We start from the raw sequence: 19,063 nt of genomic DNA, 5'->3' as shown, positions 1-19,063 counted from the left end.
GGTAAAATCTGACAGAACTTTAAGTACAGTTAAATACACTAGCACACCAGAGTTGGGGTTTCGACTACATCGTATCGAATCTCAGCTCTGCCTTTCCGACTGGGCTGGGCGGCTGCATGAACAACGATTGGCTGTTGTTCAGGGTTAGGGGTAAAAAAAAAAGTCGGATCATAGGTCCTCATAACTGGTGCAACTGCGGCCCGTGCTGGCTGACTGATGGTGCCTGCACAGGGCTGAGGAATAACGCTCATGGGGGTGTGGCCCTCCGTACACAGTGCCCGTCGGTGTATGAACTCGACTCGTGCAGGTGAAAAATGCAGTCTGTACTGACTGTACGTGCCAGAGGGGGCGTATGTCAGTTGAGAGGCGTCCTCAGTCAGCGGTGAAGGGTCGAATCAGTATAGAGGACGCAATCAAGGTAATTGGACACGACTAGATTAGGGGAGAAAACTGGGGGGGATCAGAAATTTCAGAGAACGGACAAAGTCTTTAGTCTGATTTAACTGGCATACTGGAACATTCGTTTTGGACATAATCTCTTCAGAAGAGTTCTCGACTCTCAGTATGAGGCCCAGAAACCACAAAGCTTTGGCTTTACCACAAAATGAATTCACATCATGAAGCCATTCAGACTTTGTATACCTACATTTAAAATGATAAACCACTCAAAGCGTCTTTATTGTACAAAAAAAATTTCTATTAAACACTGCAGGATTTCTGAAATTATGACAAAATCTATTCATTCATTCACTGTGTTTTGCCACCGCTTTATCCTGGTCTGGGTCATGGTGGGTCTGATTCATTGGGCGAAGGGCAGAAAACACCAGTCCATCACAGGGCAGACACACACTCACACCTAGGGCAGTTAAATAGCTGACCTGACTGCATGTCTTTAGACAAAGGGAGATCATGCAAACCCCAAACAGAAAGGAACCCCAAACCCTGCCTGCCTGATTGGGGAATCAAACCCATACCCGCTACCCACTGCACTGTGTGCCACACAAAATCTACATATTGTTGCATGAATGACTTCTCTGTATAGTCCTCATATTTCCAAAGAACACTGGGGTCAGGATGTTAAAATTTTAATCCTAGTCTGATTTAGAAAAACAAACCCTCACCCTCCACACACCCACACACACACACACACACACACAAAGCAGCTAAATCTTTCCTGCTTCTCTGAACTTGGTCAGCAGTGCATCATCTGCCCGTATGGGGAAGGTGAGGGTGCGTTTTTGGTAATACTCAGGTTGGACCTGCAGGTTCTGTATAACATCTGTAAGCAGATGTGCTCTCTCTACTCCACATCCTGGAGCTTCATAATCTAGAGAGGTGAAGTGCACATGGATGTGGTAGTAGGACGGCTGGTAGTGCAGGTACATCCGCAGCTTAGACGAGGGAACATTGTACTTCTTCCCAATGGCTTCCTGTGAAAGTAGTGATGCATTTTAATAAAAAGCAGTTTTAACATTTTCTTCGCTTACTTAACTAGTCTTTCACCATCTACTATTCATAATATTGTGGAAAGATTTGGAAAATCCAGATACATTTTTATCTGACAGCCTTATTTTTTGCCAAATATGACAATACCCCATATTAATTAAACAGGTCACAATTAGTATTGTAACATAATTTAATTGGCTTGCACTGCACATATTTATAAAATATGGCAAGTTTACTTTTTGACACAATTAATTTATGTCTTGGTAAATATTTGTGTCAGTATTCTTTAGTACTTACCACTCCAGGCACTAAATTACACTAGCCCACTATCACTGGAATTTAGAATTTAAATATCCAGAGAGACTATCGGATGGCCAGGCATCTACATACAAACATGATTGGCTATGTATGAAAAGGGGGAGATAGCCAAGGGTGGATTGGCCTCCTATCCGGGGTAAGTTACTGCTTTGCACCCAGTGATTCTGGGGAAACTGGATCCACCATGACCCAGACCAAGATAAAGCTGGGGTAAAACATAAAATGAAATGAAATGACTTACCACCCCCTTTTCAAGGATGTTTCTTAATAAAGGAAGATTGTCTGGAGTAAGATCTCTTAAACTCTTCAGGTCCCGCCGATGTACAATGGCAATCAGATATAAATCCTCCAGCTGAAAAAGAAGAAGAATTAAATAAACATTTCAAATTATTACATGAAGCAGTAAATCTGTAACTCTGATATTAAATGAATGCTGTATTTGTCCTTATATCTTGATTTAGCTAAGAAAACACATCTTTCTCGTCAGCTCCCGTATTTAGGTTTCGCCACAGCGGATCATTCTAGTCTGCATACCAGATTTAGCACAGTTTTTACACTGGATGCCCTTTCTGACACAATCCTTCTTTTAATATGGGTTCAGGACTGGCACTAAGACCCCACCCCCCTCTCCACGCCTCAGACGTAGCCAATTATGTCTTTGCAGACACCTGACTGGCCGATAGCAATGCTGAGCTTTGAACCCTGGCTCTCATCAGAAGTGGGTTAGTGTATTTTACTTCTGCACCACCTGAGGGTCACAACTTAGAAAATGCTAAAGCATTCACTCACCTGCTTCTGGTCCCATTTAAAATCTGGCAGGAGGACAAAGCCGACATGAGGGTCTGGATCTTCAAACACAATCCTGTCAGCTTCAGCTTTCTTTTCCAGAATGTTGTAAACCCACTGCAGAACAAAAATGCACCTTATGAAGTACAGGTCTAACACATTTACATTTCTGCTCAAATGCAATATGAGCAGTGTAGGGTTCGGGGCCATGTTCGTTGGCCCAACGATAGCAACTTGGCAGTGGTGGGGTTTGAATCAGCAACCTTCTGATCCGTAGTCAGGTATGTTTGTTTATTGGGATTTTAACGTCATGTTTTACACTCTTCGGTTACATTCATGACAGGAACGGTAGTTACTCATTCACTGATGTCAGTAACGCGTTACTCTAATCTGACCACATTTTTCAGTAACAAGTAATCTTACGCGTTACTATTTCCAATCCAGTAATCAGATTAAAGTTACTTATCCAAGTTACTGTGCGTTACTATTTTTGTCATTTTCCTTAGTAAAAAGATATATTTTTGCTTTCTTCTTGTGTCTCGGGGAGTGACGTCTGGCCTATGCGACAATTAAGTCACGTTTTCAGCATGAGGACAACTCACGTGTAATACCACGCAACGACACAAACGTAAACAATGGAGGGAGGAGAGAGATGCGCGTTTTCTAGCTGGAAATACAGGCACTATTTTGAATGTGTCAGCTAAAGATTTTATATTTTATAAAAACAAGTATTTTTTTCAGGAAATAGTTTTTCAGTTCAACTTTAAATGTCAGGAGATACATTGTTACTGTTAAAAACTTCCAATAAAGTGAGTATTGGCAAAACTGGTTGTCATTTTTACGTTGAGGCGGCGGGGGGTGTCGGCAGCTGCTGAATGTAACTAATAAAGTAACTTGTAATCTAACTTACTTAGTTACTTTTAAAATCAAGTAATCAATAAAGTAACTAAGTTACTTTTTAAAGGAGTAATCATTATCATAAATCAGATTACTTTTTCAAGGTAACTATGCCATCACTGTACTCATTACACAAGATTCATCACTTCACAGGTTTAATGTCAAACACAGACAGTTTTGTATCTCCATTTCACCTCACTTGCATGTCTTTGGACTGTGGGAGGAAACTGGAGCACCCGGAGGAAACCCACGCAGACACGCGGAGAACATGCAAACTCCACACAGAAAGGCCTAGACCGCCCCACCTGGGGATCGAACCCAGGACCTTCTTGCTGTGAGGCGACAGTGCTACCCACTAAGCCACCGTGCCGCCCTGTAGTCACTGACCAACAACACAACATGATGCACTACTTTGGAGGAAATGATAGAAGCAGGTGTGATAATGTGAAGAAGACCAACCTGCACACTGAAGCTTTGTTGGGTTATGTGAGGAAGAGTGATGGAACGATAATCATCCTCAGTTTCGTTGATGAGGAAGGTCTCCTGGCGCAGGTATTTCTTCACATGCTTCTCTGTTGCTGGGCAGATCACAGTGGTTTTGATTCCTATCCGCTTGTTAAGTCGTGACGTGTCGACCTTATGAAACGTCACATCCGGGTCCAAGTTGGCTGAGACCCCTCGTATTTTCAATATACCACAGTGCTGTGTCCGAGTCGGAAAAAAACTACCCAACTGTCTTTCTACCGCTTTTCTTGCAATTAGATATCATGAAGTAATATTTTTGTTCATAATTTAATGTAAACTGTCAAATTCTATATTCATTACACGTGTTTCAAGCTGTTTTTAATTTACATGTAATATGTTCATATAATTTACATGTGATATCCTGGATTTTTGATTTTTATAAGCTATAAGCTATACTGATTAAAAGTAAAACCAAAGAGTCAGAAATGTCAGTTTTCATGTAATGAATTAAAAATATGACTGAATAGTCATTAGGAGGTGCATTTTTCAGTACGCTCTCAGTTCCAAGCCCAAGATTAGATACAAATAGGAGGGTTGTGTCAGGAAAAGCAGAATTATTTCATATTTTATTTTTTAGGATTTTAACATCATGTTTTTACAGGGCGGCATGGTGGGTAGCACTGTTGCCTCACAGCAAGAAGGTCCGTGTCCTTTCTGTGTGAAGTTTGTATGTTCTCCCCCTGTCTGCGTGGGTTTCCTCCGGGTGCTCCGGTTTCCTCCCACAGTCCAAAAACATGCAGCCAGGCTAATTGGAGACACTGAATTGTCCTATAGATACCAAGCCTCCAGGATGCATAAACCAGTGCATTGTAGTGCCGGTCCCAAGCCCAGATAAATAGGGAGGGTTGTGTCAGAACAGGCATCCGGCATAAGAACTGTGCCAAATCAATAATGCGGATCACGCCGCTCAGGTGGCGCAGCAGTAAAAACATGCGCTGCAACCAGAGCTGGATTTCGAAAGTGCGTCGTTTCGATTCCAGCTCTGCCTTCAGCCGGTCGAAGGCTGGGTGGCTATATGAACAAAGATTGGCCTGTTGTTTAGGTGGGGGGTGGGATTGGAGACCGGAGGGGTTGGGTCTCTCTCTGTCAGAATGCGATTACGATCTCTGCCGGCTGATTAAGAGGCGCCTACACAAGAGATGAGGGAGGGTGCCCTTAGGGTGTGTCTCTCCGCATGCAGCGCTAGGTGGCGCCAAACTCATCAATGTGTGGATGGCAAAGATGCATCCGGCTGCTGCCAGTGTTTCGGAGGGGATATGGGTTAGCTTCGATCTCCTCTGTCAGGGCAGGGTTCGGCATAGACAGAGAGGAAGCACGATACTAATTGGACAATTGGATGCGCTAAAGGGGGAGAAATTAAAAAAATAATAATAATAATAAAAAATAATAATAATAATAATAATGCGGATCACGGTCCGCCTGCAACCCCTAAACGGGAGCAGCCGAGGAAATAGATAGAACATCATGTTTTTACACCCTTTGGTTACATTCATAAAAGGACAGGTAATTACTGGTTACACAAAATTCATCAGTTCAAGTCTATAATGTCAAACACAGTCATGGACAATTTTGTATGTTAATCATAATAGATCTTAATAGATTCATTGTATTAATAAACTGCGCATATTGTAATCCAGCACATGTGGACAAACAGACTGTACGATCAAACCTCATGTACCTGACATTCAGATTTATAAAATGCTAATCATATTTTATTATTTAATGAAATTGGTTAGATTTAGCTGTTAAAATAATTAAAATCTCTTCTCAGGTGACCTCATGTGGGGTCCCCGCTCCATTGTTGTAAACTGTTGCTCTAGGGGTTAACACTTTTTCTTTTAATTAGAATGAATTCCAAATTAAGAACACATGAAGTACTGAACTGAATTTAACTTATTGATATTAGAAAATGAAATGGTTAACATTGTGCCTAGATAAATTGGGCACCATTCTTGGGCACTTGATTCGTCTTCAGTTATCTGTGCAATATTATATGATAGTTAACCATTTCATTACAGAACGAGATATGTAGTTTTTTGGTAAATATCACCTTATGCTCTTATCAACACACATTCAGGGCTGTTGCTAAGGCATTTGGTCCCTTATTCCAGCAGATGACATGGCACTCCAAACCATCACTGACTGTGGAAACTTTACACTGGACCTCAAGCAACGTGGATTCTGTGCCTCTCCTTCTCTTCCAAAGGTAATGCAAAATTTACTTTCATCAGAGAACATAACTTGGGACCACTCAGCAGTCCTTTTTGTCTTTAGCCCAGGCGAGACGCTTCTGACGCTGTCTCTTGTTCAAGAGTGGCTTGACACAAGGAATGCGACAGCTGAAACCCATGTCTTGCATACGTCTGTGTGTGGTGGTTCTTGAAGGACTGACTCCAGCTGCAGTCCACTCTTTGTGAATCTCCCCCACATTTTTGAATGGGTTTTGTTTCACAATCCTCTCCAGGGTGCGGTTATCCCTATTGCTTGTACACTTTTTCCTACCACATCTTTTCCTTCCCTTCGCCTCTCTATTAATGTGCTTGGACACAGAGCTCTGTGAACAGCCAGCCTCTTTAGCAATGACCTTTTGTGACTTGCCCTCCTTGTGCAAGGTGTCAATGGTCGTCTTTTGGACAACTGTCAAGTCAGCAGTTCCCCATGATTGTGTAGCATACAGAACTAGACTGAGAGACCATTTAAAGGCCTTTGCAGGTGTTTTGAGTTAATTAGCTGATTAGAGTGTGGCACCAGGTGTCTTCAATATTGTACCTTGTCACAATATTCTAATTTTCTGAGATACTGAATTTGGGGTTTTCATTAGTTGTCAGTTATAATCATCAACATTAAAAGAAATAAACATTTGAAATATATCAGTATGCATTTCACAACACAGCTGGTGATAGAGCCGATCTGTAGGACACGAGAGAAAAGTCCGAACTCGCCTCAGCGTAGTCCGGGGAAACCGGTGGCTCTGTCACCAGTCGCACCTTGCTGTCACCGGGTAGAAGCACACCTATAGCACAAGGAACACCCCAAACGCGCCGCAGCGTAGTTCGGGGAATCAGACGGCTTTGTCGTCAGCCGCAGCTGGAAAGAAGCCAATCTGTTTAGCGCAAAGAATACGCCAAACTCGCCGTCGCGACGTTCGGGGAATCAGGTGGCTATGTCACCGATCGCGCCTCAGCACGATCGGGAAGGAGCACACCTGTTTAGCTCAAGGGACACCCCGAAATTGCCGTCGCGCAGTTCGGGGAGCCAGATGGCTAGGTCACCAGCCACACCTTGCTGTGGACTGAAAACAAAAAGTTGACAAACTGAAAAAAACCAAACCAAACGAAACAGAGCTAAAGGCATGACAACCTGTGGCTGCATGGTGCCTGCTTAAATAAGCAGGCACAGCTGCAGGTTGTCAGCCTTAATTAGGAGGCCTCTAATTTAAGGCCTTTGTTCCAGAGGATCTGTAATTCCTGTGACGCCGGGGACCAAGGTAGGTTAACCCCAACGCCACAGGAAACCTTACAAACAGCACTGCTTTTATCTGCGAGTACTAGATTTTCACTGCTTATTTCATGGACTGGGGGTGAGGGGGATATGGCCCAGAAGCTAGTACCCTGTCAAACACATGTTGGACCAAGATCTGATTTGGGAATTCCTCTGCAACCAAGCAAAATCTAAAAGCAAGGCTCTGTAATGGGTCACTGTAATTGCGGCTGTAATTGTTTCCAAAAAGGTTTCTACACAGTATTGAACAAAGGTTCTGAATATTTTTGTGAATAAAAGACTTAATTTTGCAGTGATTTTCAAAAGACTCCAACAGCACAATTAAACTTTGAGTGTAGACTGATGGGTAAAAAAGGTAATTACATCAATTTAAAATCTAATCCACAACTCAGTAAAGTGTGTATTTACCTGCATGTTTTGCATACAAAACACAGATTTTTTTCAGTGCATATTGTATTTATAATTCAAAAATATCCTCACCTTCAATGCATGAGGGTCGACTTTGACTGCAGAGCTTTAACTGATCTTCTGGTCTGAATTCCAATGGTTCATCCTCACCTTTTAAATAATCCAGCTGTGTTATTTTCTGCCTTCCTGACTGCATGTCAGGATGTGCAATGCTGATAAACTCCTACCCAAAAAGACAAAATGCTGTCAATTAATGAAAAGGTGCTTCAACAAAATATTAGATTGGGAGTGTGTGTTATAGGTTACATTAAAGGTGGAAACATTTTGAAATAATTCATCTAGGTTTCATTTTTTACATTACAAAAACTTCATCATAACAGGGATGTGAAAACATTTTATATCCACTGTAAGGACCTTCTCTAAACTGGTGCTGCAAAGTGTATAATTCGCTTTATACAAAATGTATATCAACATTTTTTTTTGTTTAAAATCCCAACAATACTGATACATATAATACACTTATTCTAGTACAACACACACTACCATGTTATAACTACGCTACCATTTACAAATGATACAAATGTAGAATGTACAAAAACACCAGGACCAAGTGAAGTACATTCAGATCTTTATTCTACGATTTTACTGTTTCATTTACATTCTCAGTATGAAAATGTTTAAAAGTATGATTCAGTATTAGTGATTAATTGTTGCAGTAGTTGGTCTAACAGCAGACGTTCCCTTTCCCTTGACAGTAAGCCATAGTGGTGCATCTTCTTGCAACTAGAGAAAGAAAAAGAATAATTGTGAAACATTATTTAAACAAAAAAAATAAAGAAGAGCAATCAGCTGTTGCAAAAAAATGAAAACAGCAATGAAGAAAAGAGTAATGATCATAATACATTAATTTAATTAATATACTGCACACATTGTAAACCAGCACATGTGGTTTTTAAAAAATCACATTAAATGATCACACCAAACAGACTGTAGGATCAAACCTCAGGTAGCTGACATTGTTATCACAGTAATATAAGCTCCAGATTTATAAAATGTAAATTATAACTATTTTTTTTTTATTAAATAGGTTAGATTTAGCTGTTTAGAACTAAATGTAAACAGTTAAAGTCTCCTCTCAGGTGACCTCATGTGGGGTCCATACCTCAATGTTGTGAACTGTTGCTCTAGGGGTTAACACTCTTTTCGTTTAATTAGAATTAATCCCAAACCAAACCAAGAACACATGAAGTACTGAACTCACTCAGATTTAACTTATTGATATTAAAAAATGGATAAGTTAAGTTATCCATGTGCTTGGATAAAGTTAAGGTGTTCAGTTAAGGTCTTCAGTTAAGGTCTTAACATTCTGTGCACAGATATCCTGTCTGTTTATCTGTCAGCCTGTTAAAGATTCCAAATGTTTAAATGTTAATAAATGTATTTTCTTTGTGAAGTGCCTCCATAAATGGTCTATGTAGTTTAGGTCATATTATAATAATAGCAGCAGCAGGTCAAAGTGCTTTACAGGACAGGTCATTCAGTTCTGCAGCAGGGTGATCCAAAATACAGACGTATGTTAACATAATATTAACAAAGTCAAAATTAAAATTTTGCAGCGGCCTAGCCCACATTTTGACATTTGAATTCAATAGACATGCTGTGGAATCACCTAAAATCAGATCCAAGCTAGTCTGCCTGCAGTACAGACCTGTATTTTATTGCATTATGATCTGCAAAATTAAAGAATATTTTGTATAGTTTTGCAGCTGAAGACAAACCAATGTCAAATAGCAAAACTTCCAAAACTGGACTAATTGTTGACTTTAGTCCCAAATGATTACCAAGTCCCAAATCCTTTGGTATGTGGGCATTAAATTACAATAAAAAAAATCTGCATTTCATTATCTGAAACTGATATCTGTATTTGTTTATAAAGGTGATGTCTTCTGATGTCTGAAAACCAGTAGACTGTCTGATTTATAACAGATTTAAAGATTTAGAGCAGAAGTAAAGTTGAGCTAAGTGGAGCTAAAATTCCTCAGAAGCCACGTGAAAGTGTAATATCTCCAATATCCCAACATGACATTGAATTTTATTTTTTATTCATTTTTTAAAGCTACACTTTAGGAGCTGATTGGCTTAATCTGTGTCAGCTGGGACAATGCCTTAAAGCATGTGTATGATTCTGCTCCCTAGACTGTAATTGTTTTTTACTCGAACTAATCAACATCAGTGCCAGTCATGCTTTTAGTTTGGAAAAGTATAACATGTCCTTTTCATAACTAAACATAAACATGAAAAACAAATTAAAACAGTGTTTCATTTTTAAAAAAGTTTTAAGGTCCAAAAGGCACCAAATCCCAGGAATGACCCATGTGTGAACTACTCGACAACTTGATTCTGGTGGCCCGCTCTGTGAAGTTTTACAGTAAAACTGATACATTTACAGTTGAACCATAATAGTTCATAGTTCTGCTGTCACCTTTACAGTTCGACCATGAGCACAACTGTGAACTGTCATGTTATTATGACGCTCGTGGTCATCTCTTCCAGTGTTTAATAATACTGAGTGTGAAGTTGGTAGTTCAACTGTAAACATGATATTGTTGAACTGTGAAATTCAGTTTTGACAGTTTTAGTCAACTTACAGTTATAAAATAACTAATACTCAACTTAAGTGTATATGTGTGTGTGAAAAAATACAAAAATAAAAACAAATATTCAGTATATTTAAAATATTTTAATAAGAAACAGTACAGCACACATCTACACATTTATAATACTTCGAATGATACAAAATTAAATTTGCAACATTTATATTATCGACAGTCAGGGAAGCAAACTCCCCAGGGTAAAAAAACAAAAGTGACCAGACATAAACCCTCATGCATACAGGAAAAATATTACATTATATAATAATTTAGATAGATGACTTTGAAGAGCCATTTATTATGCTTATCCTCTCTGATGCCATGTCAGTCTCTGTCTACGGACACTTCACACATTCTTGCATGCGCACTTGACTTGAGACCGTTTTCTCAACCAACCGTTTCTGCCTCCTCACAGAACTGCATCGGGTGTACTGCACAAAATACAAATTTAGCGTAAGTTTTCAGTTATTTCATTCTCAGACAATGTGTGCTCTTGTGTATTTCTTCAAAGATGAACTTCCTGCCAAAGGTGTTATTGAGTCAGAACTCATTGAAGGGCACAAAAATCTGATGATGGAAGATGTCGACGGTTAAACTGTTGTAGTGAACTGCAAAGTGAGAAAAGGAAAAAAGACGTTTGTCAATCATTGCCCTGCTAAATCAATGATGATAAGTCATAAACTTAAAAAGATTTATAAAAATAACAGGAATATCTATATTATCCCTGAAAATTTCTAAAATGAGTGGAAAGTCAAAAATAACCCAGGTCTCAGCCTGATATATCTTTAAATTTATTAATTGGAATGTTAGCCAAACGTTAACATTAGCATCACTATGTTAGCTGACGTTTGTTGATTCTTAATCTGCTTTTTAAATGCTTTGTAATGCTTGCAACATGTTAAGACTGTTGCAATTACTTAGATTGTCGTGCTGTTATAGTGCTGAACTGCACCATAATAAACAAATGCTTCTGATATTTCTTATGAGACAATTCATCTTTGATGTCATATCTATACACGTATCTTTTCACATAAAATTAAATAAGCTTCTACAAAGTATTTAATAAAGAATAAATGTATTTGTGAATAAGCTATTTATAAGACTCCAAAAGCACAATTACACTTTGAGGGTAGGTTGATGGGTAAAAAAGATAATTATAGCGATACAAAACCTGATCTTCTGGTCTGATTTCCAACGGTTCATTATGATCATTTAAATAATCCTACTATGTTAGTTCCTGCCTTCCTGACTGCATGTCAGGATGTGCAATGCTGATGGACTCCTACCCAGTTAATCAAAATGTCCTTCAACAAAGTATTAGATTAGTAGTGTGTGTATTTATTTTTATCCAAAAACCTGCCAAAAAAACGTTTGATTTTAGATTGATATTTAATTGAAAAAAATTGGTTAAGTTTTGAAATGATTTAACTAGGTTTCTTTTTTTACATTACAAAAACTGGGCATTATAACAGGGATGCAAGGACATTTTATATCCACTGTTAGGACATTCTCTAAACTGGTGCTGCAAAGTGTATAATTATCTTTATATGATAGATTTATTACACCTGTTACCATGATTTAATAACTAGAAGGTGTAGCCCAGCACTAATGCCCACAAGCTATATAGGCATAGTTTTTTTTTCTTTACATGAATGTTTAAAAATTATGTTGTTCTTTTTCTATTCTCTGTGTGCAATATTATGTTTAAACACTGTAACATATACTTATTAAAACGTAAAAACACCGTAACATTTTTTAAAGATACATTTTACAAGCTTGAATATTTTAAATTTCTCAGTCACTTTAGCATTAATCTCTTTCAAAAAATTCACTGTCCATTTGATTAGCTTCATCTACTATATGAATTAGATGCGTGTGTGGTTATACAATCGTTTGTTGTTCTGTGTACTCACCATTCCACACATTCCATTCATAAAAGAAACTCCCCCACTGAGTTTATGTTCTGAACCATTCTAATAACTGCAATGACACAAACATGGTAATGACATGATGGTAGTGTGTGTTGTTCTGGTATGTGTGTAGCAGGTGCCGCCGTGCTGTTTGGATCCTTTACCCACTTAGCATTGGCTGTAGCTGTAGCTAGAGCTGTTCTTCCATGCACAATGATATTTTCTCTCTAGTTATTTATCAACAATTTCTGACACTTTCTGATAAGATAATGCTGTTGGCACCTATCTTGCCTTAGCATTAAGGTGTTTAATATCCCAACAACACTGCTACATCTAATTTGCTCATTCTAATACAACACACACTACCATGTTATAACTACGCTACTACCATTTACAAATCTAGAATGTACAAAAACACCAGGACCAAGTGAAGTACATGCAGATCTTTATTCTACGATTCTACTGTTTATTTTACATTTGCAATGTAAAAGCTGAATGTTTCTCAGTTTAAAAGTGTGATTCAGTATTCGTGATTAACTGTTGCAGAGGTTGGTCTGGCAGCAGTTTTTGTTCCAACATTCAGCCATTTTGACGCATGACCTTGAATCTAGAGAAAGAAAAAAAGTCTTTATAAACCATAGATCATATTTTATGATCTATGGTTATATGGGGGGGTTATTGCTCTGAACAGCATAGCCATTAGGAGGTGCATTTTTCAGTACACTCTCAGTGCCAAGTCCAAGATTAGATACAAATAGGAGGGTTGTGTCAATTTTTACAGGGCAGCACGGTGGCTAAGTGGGTAGCACTGTCGCCTCACAGCAAGAAGGTTCTGGGTTCAATCCCCAGGTGGGGCGTTCCGGGTCCTTTCTGTGTGAAGTTTGCATGTTCTCCCCCTGTCTGCGTGGGTTTCCTCCGGGTGCTCCGGTTTCCTCCCACAGTCCAAAAACATGCAGCCAGGCTAATTGGAGACACTGAATTGTCCTATAGATACCAAGCCTCTAGGATGCATAAACCAGTGCATTGTAGTGCCGGTCCCAAGCCCAGATAAATAGGGAGGGTTGTGTCAGAACGGGCATCCGGCATAAGAACTGTGCCAAATCAATAATGCGGATCATGATCCTCCTGCAACCCCTAAACGAGAGCAGCCAAGGAAATAAATAGAACATCATGTTTTTACACACTTTGGTTACATTCATGACAGGACAGGTAATTACTGGTTACACAAAATTAATCAGTTCAGGTCTATAATGTCACACAGTTATGGACAATTTTGTATGTTAATCATAATAGATCTTAATAGATTCATTGTATTAATAAACTGCACATATTGTAATCCAGCACATGCGGTCAAACAGACTAGGCGATCAAACCTCATGCACCTGACATTGTTATAACAGTAAAATAAGCTTCAGATTTATGAAATCTGAATTATAATTTTATCATTTAATGAAATTGGTTTGATTTAGCTGTTTAGAACTTACTCATATTAGAAAATGAAATGGTTAACATTGTGCCTAGAATATGGTACATTCAGGCCTATTGCTAAGGCTTTTGGTCCTTTATTCCCACACTTGCATTTTAATGTTTTACTTTAACACTTTCTACATACCAACTTCACACACACACACACTTTTCTAAGCTACATCTTTACATATACACTCACACATCAACACAGGAATCTAAAACCTGGCTCTCACACACTCATCTTGATTATATATACTGTATATTGCCAAAAGTATTCACTCACCCATCAAAATTCAGGTGTTCCAATCACTTCCATGGCCACAGGTGTATAAAACCAAGCACCTAGGCATGCAGACTACTTCTACAAACATTAGTGAAAGGATGGGTCGGTCTCAGGAGCTCAGTGAATTCCAGTGTGGTACCATGATTGGATGCCACCTGTGCAACAAGTCCAGTCGTGAAATTTCCTCACTACTAAATATTCCACAGTCGACTGTCAGTGGTATTATAACAAAGTAGAAGTGATTGGGAACGACAGCAACTCAGCCACAAAGTGTTAGAGCCACGTGAAATGACAGAATGGGGTTACAGCTGAGGCACATAGTCACCAACTTTCTGCACAGTCAGTCGCTACAGACCTCCAAACTTCATGTGGCCTTCAGATGAGCTCAAGAACAGTGTGTAGAGAGCTTCATGGAATGGGTTTACATGGCCGAGCAGCTGCATCCAAGCCTTACATCACCAAGCGCAATGCAAAACGTCGTATGCGACACCACTGGACTCTAGAGCAGTGGAGACGTGTTCTCTGGAGGGAAAATCACGCTTCTTTGTCTGGCAATCTGATGGACGAGTCTGGGTTTAGCGGTTGCCAGGAGAACGGTACTTGTCTGACTGCATTGTGCCAAGTGTAAAGTTTGGTGGAGGGGGGATTATGGTGTGGAGATGTCTTTCAGGAGTTGGGCTCGGCCCCTTAGTTCCAGTAAAAGGAACTCTTAATGCTTCAGCATACCAAGAGACTTTGGACAATTTCATGCTCCCAACTTTGTGGAAACAGTTTGGGGATGGCCCCTTCCTGTTCCAACATGACTGCGCACCAGTGCACAAAGCAAGGTCCATAAAGACATGAATGAGCGAGTTTGGTGTGGAAGAACTTCACTGGCCTGCACAGAGTCCTGACCTCAACCCGATAGAACACCTTTGGGATGAATTAGAGCGGAGACTGCGAGCCAGGCCTTCTTGTCCAACATCAGTGTCTGACCTCACAAATGCGCTTCTGGAACAATGGTCAAAAATTCCCATAAACACACTCCTAAACCCTGTGATAAGCTTTCCCAGCAGAGTTAGCTGTTATAGATGCAAAGGGTGGGCCGACATCATATTAAACCCTATGAATTAAGAATGGAATGTCACTCAAGTTCATATGCGTGTGTGAAGGCAGACAAGCGAATACTTTTGGCAATATAGTGTATATACATATATACTGTATATTTATATATATATATAGTGAGAGAGAGGGGGGGTACATACAACCAGTGGCCATAAACATTGATTGCCTAGTGCATGCGTCTTCTCCACCACTGCAAGTTTGAACAGTCTTTGTACTTTCATAAGCATTGGACTTGTAACATTGAAGAGCAGAACCTGTAACAGAGTTAGCACAAAAGAAATGGATATACTTGTAGTTTTTGTTCAAACCATTAAGTATCAGATTGCAGAGAATTTTGAGAGAATAAATTGATCACATTCACCAGGCAGGAAGTTTATGGCAAGGTTTCAATTTAGAGTACTTAATCCATACAAACATGCTTTTGAAGGTTAAAATTACAGCCAAAAAATTGGGTAGAGAATCAAATAAAACTTCTAGTTAAAGCAAAAGTGTTTTCTAAGTGTGTTATAGAGTATTAACAAAATGTCTTATAGAAAAGGTACTCAAGTACTGCATTAGTTTTTAGCTTTTGAAGCCGATAGGCCCAAATATAAGTCTATTGGGACTTCATTATTAAAGCTTAAATTTAAGCACATTTAAAGCTTAAATCACTTACCTCCCACTAAAAGCAGGGAAAGAACCAGAGTCACAAGCAGGAGCTTCATGATTCTGTAACATGAAAAGAATGAACAGTGATGTTCCTTTTTGCAGACAAAGTTCTGATGTTCCTCATTACTAACTACATGTTTAACATAAAAATAACACAGTTTACTCAGTACCAATTGCATGAACACTTTAAATGTGTGTGTGTGTGTGTGTGTATATATATATATATATATATATATATATATATATTATGGCAAGCCAAAAAGGAAGTATATAGCAAACGCTGATATATATAAGTTGAAACTTGATATATATAAATTGAAACTTGATATATATAAATCGAGACCTGATATACATTAATTGAAACTTGATATATATAAATTGAAACTTGATATATATAAATCGAAACCTGATATATATAAATTGAAACTTGATATATATAAATTGAAACCTGATATATATAAATCGAAACTTTATATATATAAATTGAAACCTGATATATATAAATCAAAACCTGATATATATATAATTTGAAACTTGATATATATAAATTAAAACTTGATATATATAAATCGAAACCTGATATATATCAATCGAAACCTGATATATATAAATCGAAACCTGATATATATAAATTGAAACGCTGATATATATACATTGAAACCTGATATATATAAACTAAAACTTAAGTACCCCCATGCACAATGCAAGCAAAAGGGTTTGTGTAACTTTGGTCATTAATTTTTCACTTCAAATACCAAAATTGAAAAGGTTTCAGTCTTCAGTTTCGTTTCAAATAACAAACAAACACACATTGATAGTAATAACGTGACAACATGATCTGACTGTTGTGATTTTTGTGTATAAAACTAACATGACCACGTTACAACGTCCAGTACAAAAATCGCTTCCCCACATTGTTTATTTTTTTGCAGAGCAAATATGTGCACGTCACAAATACAAACACAAAAGTCAGGACAACAGGACGCGTCGTTATTATGACTTTTTTAATACTTGTGCTTGCTTTACACTGTCTACATAATATTATAAGCATGTAAGCGCGTGCAGGCGCATGCGCGTTTATTTTTGATTGAACTGATATAAATGCTGATTTCGGAAAATTAAAATACAAGTTGTTCACAATGTGTGTTTGTTGTTATTTGAGAACAAACTGAAAACTGAAACCTTTTCAACTGTTTCGAATTATATATCTCAAGTTTCCATTTATATATATATCAGGTTTCAATTGATATATATCAGGTTTCAATTTATATATACAGTATATCTCAAGTTTCAATTTATATATATATAAAAAACCTTATATATATATATAAGGTTTCAATTTATATATATCAGCATTTGCTTTATATTTCCTGTTTGGTTTGCCCTAATATATATATATATACTGATCAGCCATAACATTAAAACCACCTCCTTGTTTCTACACTTACTGTACATCTGTCAATGTTATCAGTTCCACTTAACATAAAAAAGCACTTTGTAGTTCTACCTTTACTGACTGTAGTCCATCTGTCTCTCTACATGCTTTGTTAGCCTCCTTTCATGCTGTTCCTCAATGGTCAGGACCACCACAGAGCAGGTATTATTTAGGTGGTGGATCATTCTCAGCACTGCAGTGACACTGACATGCTGGTGGTGTGTTAGTGTTTGTTGTGCTGGTATGAGTGGACAAAACACAGCAGTGCTGCTGGGGTTTTTAAACACCTCACTGTCACTAGCGGAACTAAGAATAGTCAACCAACCAAAAATATCCAGACAACAGCACCACATGGGCAAAGTCCTGTGACCACTGATGAATGTCTAGAAGATGACCAACTCAAACAGCAGCAATAGATGAGCGATCGTCTCTGACTTTATTTACTGAATTTAAAAACTCCAGCAGTGCTGCTGTGTCTGATCCACTCATACCAGCACAACACACACTAACACACCACCACCATGTCAGTGTCACTGCAGTGCTGAGAATGATCCACCACCTAAATAATATTCTGTGGTGGTCCTGTGGGGGTCCTGATCATTGGAAAACAGGGTGAAAACAGGCTAAAAAAGTATGTAGAGAAACAGATGGACTACAGTCAGTAATTGAAGAACTTCAAAATGCTTTTATATGGTAAGTGGAGCTGATAAAATGTACAGTGAGTGTAGAAACAAGGAGGTGGTTTTAATGTTATGGCTGATCAGTGTATATATATATATATATATATATATATATATATATATATATATATATATATATATATATATATATATATATATATATATATATATATTTATATACAAAATAAATAAATGAAGGCATTCTATTCGATTAATTTATTTAAAAAAAACTCCATGTATCATTCATTATTTAATTAATAATTAATCCACAGTAATTATAAACTAAATATGATTTGGTAAATGCAAGCACATTTCTCTTTCACAATTCCCCCAAATGAACAAATGCTGAAGCAATCACAGTAATCTCTTTTTGTAGTAGTACTAAATAACAGTAATGAATAAAGTGTTTGATTATGTTTGTAAGTCACTTTTAAAAGACTACAAAAGAATGTTTACACTTTGTACACTGATTTATAAAAATGGCAATTATATCCATTCAATATCAATACACAACACAGTAAAGTGTGAAAAAAGACAAAAGGTCTAAAAAACTTTCTAAATCCAGTATATTTAGCTGTATGTTTTGCAAAAAAATTCCAGTTTTTCCAGTACATATTGTATGTATAATGTAAAATATCCTCACCTTCAGAGTTTCACCAGCACTGTATGAGGGTTGACTTTTACTGCAGAGCTTGAACTGAATCTTCTGGTCTGAATCCCACTGGTTCATCACCTTTTAAATAATCCTGCTATGCAAGTTCCCGCCCTCCTGATTAGACAGACAAGCAAACAGACAGACTGACAGATAGATAGATTTAACTTTATTGTCATTGCTTAGTACAAATACAAGGATTTTGTGTTGTGTGATTATTAACAATGGTTTGCAGTGTATCATCTTCACTGTATACAATCATGTACTGTAAATATTATTTTAATTAATTCATTAACTAATTAATGTTTAAGATTTAGCTGCCTACAACCCAGTCTAACCAGTTAAAATCTCT

At 38.0% G+C, this 19,063-nt stretch overlaps 1 protein-coding gene and 1 long non-coding RNA gene across 2 annotated transcripts; both read right to left on the bottom strand.

Moving 5' to 3' along the window:
• Nucleotides 1-647: 647 nt before the first annotated feature.
• On the bottom strand, nucleotides 648-7,887 carry LOC134306010 (m7GpppX diphosphatase-like). Its single transcript, XM_062990276.1, has 5 exons — nucleotides 7,882-7,887; nucleotides 3,907-4,083; nucleotides 2,554-2,667; nucleotides 2,006-2,116; nucleotides 648-1,430 (listed from the first exon to the last, which is right to left on the bottom strand). The coding sequence occupies exons 1-5, from the start codon at nucleotides 7,885-7,887 to the stop codon at nucleotides 1,164-1,166; spliced, it is 675 nt and encodes a 224-aa protein (XP_062846346.1). The 3' UTR covers nucleotides 648-1,163.
• Nucleotides 7,888-12,875: 4,988 nt separating this feature from the next.
• On the bottom strand, nucleotides 12,876-18,814 carry LOC134306011 (uncharacterized). Its single transcript, XR_010008881.1, has 4 exons — nucleotides 18,703-18,814; nucleotides 15,952-16,004; nucleotides 15,437-15,550; nucleotides 12,876-13,049 (listed from the first exon to the last, which is right to left on the bottom strand). It is a non-coding gene; the product is annotated as an uncharacterized LOC134306011 (long non-coding RNA).
• Nucleotides 18,815-19,063: the final 249 nt, after the last annotated feature.

Source organism: Trichomycterus rosablanca, unplaced genomic scaffold (genome assembly GCF_030014385.1).
Source record: "Trichomycterus rosablanca isolate fTriRos1 unplaced genomic scaffold, fTriRos1.hap1 scaffold_180, whole genome shotgun sequence".
Lineage (NCBI taxonomy): Eukaryota > Metazoa > Chordata > Actinopteri > Siluriformes > Trichomycteridae > Trichomycterus > Trichomycterus rosablanca.
Note: the sequence above shows the minus strand (reverse complement) of the source record. Positions and strands in the feature narration are given on the sequence as shown.